Source organism: Lepisosteus platostomus, chromosome 7, assembly GCF_059453375.1.
Source record: "Lepisosteus platostomus isolate fLepPlt1 chromosome 7, fLepPlt1.hap1, whole genome shotgun sequence".
Classification (NCBI taxonomy): Eukaryota; Metazoa; Chordata; class Actinopteri; order Semionotiformes; family Lepisosteidae; genus Lepisosteus; species Lepisosteus platostomus.
Window position 1 is genome coordinate 13,899,730 of NC_142617.1, and position 4,600 is coordinate 13,904,329.

General features: G+C 35.1%; 1 protein-coding gene across 1 annotated transcript; it reads left to right on the forward strand.

Annotated features, from left to right (window-relative positions):
- The first annotated feature begins 2,965 nt into the window (after positions 1–2,965).
- LOC148658322 (olfactory receptor 2A7-like) lies at positions 2,966–3,922 on the forward strand. The gene has a single exon (XM_088640854.1). The coding sequence runs from the start codon at positions 2,966–2,968 to the stop codon at positions 3,920–3,922; it is 957 nt and encodes a 318-aa protein (XP_088496980.1).
- Positions 3,923–4,600: the final 678 nt, after the last annotated feature.

The following is a 4,600-nucleotide window of genomic DNA, read 5'->3' on the forward strand; positions in this document are numbered from 1 at the left end:
TCTGAAAACTTTCACAAACTTCACATTGATCCCACAAATTAATATTTATCAGTGAGGCTAAATCCTAATGATTGCAATAGAGAGATGAAATATGTATAAAGTAGTTGACATGACTTGCCTAGCTGGGGGAATGACAAACCTACCGAAGGAGCCCCTCTCTGGCATAAGGATTGAGCTAGAGAGTGTGCTGCAAGAGTGTAGAAGAGGGTGCCAAAGGGTGCAGAGACATACATGAAGGGAAGACCTGGGTATGACACTTAAATACATAGGGGAGCGGAAGTCCACTCTTCCTTCTGAATGTCCGTTATAAACTTCAGAAACAAATTAAATTACATTTCCATATCAAACACTTTTAAAATAAACAGCCAATATTCTCAATTACCTTTATTTTCATTCTTCACAAATGTACACATGTCTGAGTTAAAAAGTAATGCGGCGTATTCATCATGTGATTTTTACTGCAGCTGTCTTCATCATATATACCACCACGATAAAGATTGTGGATAAATGGATATTAACTTAACTGTGCTCCAGGAAGAACAATGACAACTGGTCATTTCACCTCATCTGCTCTAAGTCATTTCTCAAACCTGAAATACTATACAATTATTTTTTATTTCCTGAATATATGATTGAAACCTACTATTAATATACAAGACACACCTTCAAGTATTTTTTTTTCCATCAGTAATATCCTTTAATCACCAAGAAGCATAAAGCCTCCAGATATGAAAACCAGATACTGGTGTCATTTCTTTACATTTAAAACCCTTAAGGAATGTCATGTGCCTGATCTATGTTAAATAGCTTCTATATATAATATCTATATCTTTATTAAAATAGAAAACCTGATTGCTGGTACTGCTTATATCGTAATCATCAAGCTCTTGCTGTTCTGAGCAAATAAAGCAGAAACCATGAACAGCACTGTGGTCTTGAACTGACTCACTGGCAAATTTCTTGCTGTTTCCCTCCATCCCCCTGTACCTATCTCATTTCACAAGAGGTTGGTAACAAGACGCCACAGCACATGATCTTAATCCATTCAACTTTTTTATGCACCACAAATTATTGTATTTAAGTAATACAATTTAATATATTTGTAAAAGGTCAGTTATGGAATTAATATTGAAATTATAAAACATGAAAAATAATTCAGATGTACTCTTCACATATCTGAAGGGTAATCGAAGGCAAAAACACTCTTTTTATGTGATGTTTTTATATTATAGCATGAGAAATTTCTAATTTGTCTTTTGCAACTTGCCCCCTACACTATGTCATTTAAGTGCGGTGGCTCTGTGGCTAAGGATCTGCGCCTGTGGCTGGAAGATTGCTAGTTCAAATCCTGCAGCCGGCAGAGGAATCCTACTACGTTGGGCACCTGAGCAAGGCCCTTAACCCAAAACTGCTCCAGGGGCGCCGTACAATGGTAGACCCTGTGTTCTGACCCCAGGATCTCTCCCTATCTGTGTGTCTGTGTGTCTCATGGAGAGCACGCTGGGGTATGCGAAAAGATAATTCCTAATGCAAGAAATTGTAAAGGGTTAATAAAGTGATGTTATAGTGTTATAGTTATTTAAAAGGGCAATATTTTCAGAACATAGGGCCTTTCTTGTTCATATGCACAATCTAAAATAAACATGAAACAAATTTGTTATGCATTGCGAGTATGATTACAATATCTCTAAAGATCTTCAGAGATTTTGTTTTCTCAGTAACTACCTTGATGAAGAAAGTTCACAGCTAATTATTCCCATTCTTGTTGTACATACAGTAATGCAATTTACTCATTCTTTCCTATCTTCTAATTAAAGCTCTTGTGTATACTGTATCCTTCATTGGTGAGCCATTCCACTATAAATACATCTGGGATCAAATATTGACAACAAATACAAGAGATATGTGTGTTTAATTTCTGAATACAAAACAGACCAGTAAGTATATGCCTTGATTTTGAAAGGGAAAACTGTGCGCTTTTGCTTCAGGTAAAGGGTAGATGTTTTTTTCAGTAACTTTGTGAACTGAATGCATTACATATAGTGTTATAATGTAAGGGAAAGTAATTGATTTACTGTCTGGTATTCCACATCTTTCACATATTTTGTTCCTCTATACACATCCATAAAGCTAATATAAAAGGCTTAAAACAATGCTACGTAAACTGTTGGTTTACAATTGTGTGATTATTTTACCCGCCCTCATCAGACCTCAGAAGGTTAGCAAAGCTGGAACTGATTTTGGTGGACAAGTATGTGATATTTCTCCCTCAAACTTTCCATACCTGTGCACCAGTATAATGATAGCTTTGTGATCTGTGATGATTTAAGAGGTGCTTCTTAAGATGAGAGGCTCAATGGATGTATTGATTAATTGTTCATTAAAGATCATTAATAAGGGTAGAAGGGTTAATCCTGATGTCTGACCTACGTAAAGATGTCCTTTACTCCAGATGGCTTAGGACACACTCAGGTTTCTGCTTGATCTGTTTGGGGCTGCACTTCAGTGGTGGAAGGAGTCAGTACTCTCTTACATGTAAAGCACTTTGTAATAAGAAGCACTCCATGAACAGAAGTTATTCCAAATTGTCAAAATCTAGATTTGTGATTCAGTATGCAAAAGGAGTGACTGAAAACAGCAAAACACTGCATAGTGTCTGAGATATTTATAAAACAGTACATACATACTGTATATACAGTGATTTTAACAAGCAAAACAATTTAATGGAGGTACTGTATAATAATAATTACACAATATACTAAAATCATTTAGCAAAAGACTTATGTATGCCTGTATTAAGGGATAAAAGTTTAGAAATTTAAAATAAGCATATAATGTTCATAATTCAAAGTCAATATCCAATGTATGAATGTTTTCACTGCAACTTTCTCATTTGTGTTTATTCAAATCAATTTTCACAACAACCTGTTTTTATCTTACAGACCTCTGGAGAATATTCTGAACCATGCCATTTAGCAATGTTACACCTGAAATCGTTACAGAATTTATCATCACAGGTTTCAATGGGGTTGAACACCCAAGGACTATTGGGTTTGTCATTTTGGCAATTTATGCATTCATTTTGCTGGGCAGCAGCATCAATATATACATTATTTCCAGGGACAAACACCTTCACACCCCCATGTACTTTTTTATTTGCAATCTTGCCGTTGTAGACATATTGTACAGCACAAGTGTCAGCCCAATAATGATGGTCATTCTCATTGCTGACATGAAAACAATCTCTTACAAACCGTGTCTGACTCAAATGTTCATGTTCCATTTTGGTGGTGTCATGGAGATCTTTGCAATTACCCTGATGGCTTATGATCGTTTAATTGCAATTTCCAATCCTTTAAGGTATCACAGTATTCTCACAAGAACTCGTATACTTGGATTAGCTGTAGCAACGTGGGCGCTGGGTTCTGCCCTTACTGCAATTTTTACAGGCACAGCTGATAGACTTCCTTACTGCCTACCAGCTCTTAAATATGCTTTCTGTGATTATGCTGCTCTAGTCAGAGCAGCCTGTGTCAATCCTGATGAGTACTTTGTGCTATCAACAGTGATCTCTTTTTTTGCCTTGTTTGGTACATTCACTTTTATTGCCTTATCCTACCTTAAGATAATCTTTGCTGTTGTTAAAATCTCTTCACCATCAGCCAGAAAGAAAATGTTCAGCACTTGCTTGACTCACTTGATTGTAGTAGCTTGTGTTTTTACCCCTCCATTTGTAAGTATTATTCTTACCAGGTTAGGCTTGGTTTTGAGCCTTAAAGAACGGCATATTCTGCTTATTGGCTCCTGTCTGGGTCCCTCACTTCTTAATCCTTTTGTGTACTGTTTGAGAACAAAGGAAATAAGAAGTCAGCTGTTCAGAATATTTAAAACAGTTGAACCTGCAATTGAACCCATAAAATAAACATTTTTGGGTTTTATGAGTTCATTTCATGCTTTCATTCAAATTGTACATATTAAAAACATAAACATTAATTGTATCTTTGATTATGGCCTCTTCTCTTGCTTTCAGTTATTTGTACACATTTTTTATTTTGTTCTGTCTTTTACAATAACAGAAACATTCATCAGCATTTTATCTGACATTACAAAAAAGATTTTTAAATAAAAAAACAGTACAGTGCTGCTAAGGAAATGTAATATTTGTTTCTAAAAGTGTAATTTTGCAGGCACATCAATATTTCTTTACTCTTTTTGTCCCTCATTCTTTCTGAGTTTGATTCAGTGATAATAAAATTCCTTGGTGAAAGCAAGGTATGCCCGATATTTCCTGATAAATAAATTGTAATATGAGTGCTAATGACTTTGATCAATGATCAGATTAATTAAATGAACAAGCTCAACATCTGGAACCTTCTGGAAGTATTCTGGAGGTAGGGTTGAACAACAGCAAAACAAAAATATACATGCAGTCATTTAAAATGTGAGAGGTGTTATACAACATACTGCAACATATGACATGTTTATTAATTTATGTATCACACTATACAGTATGTTAAATATTAAAATAATATTAATAAAAGTAATGATAACATGGAGGAACCCACGTAGTGTATAGCAAACATTAGATTACTTAGACAAG

Coding starts and splice junctions, on each gene's coding strand:
- LOC148658322 (XM_088640854.1), top strand. CDS start 2,966: ATGCCATTTAGCAATGTTACACCTGAAATCGTTACAGAATTTATCATC.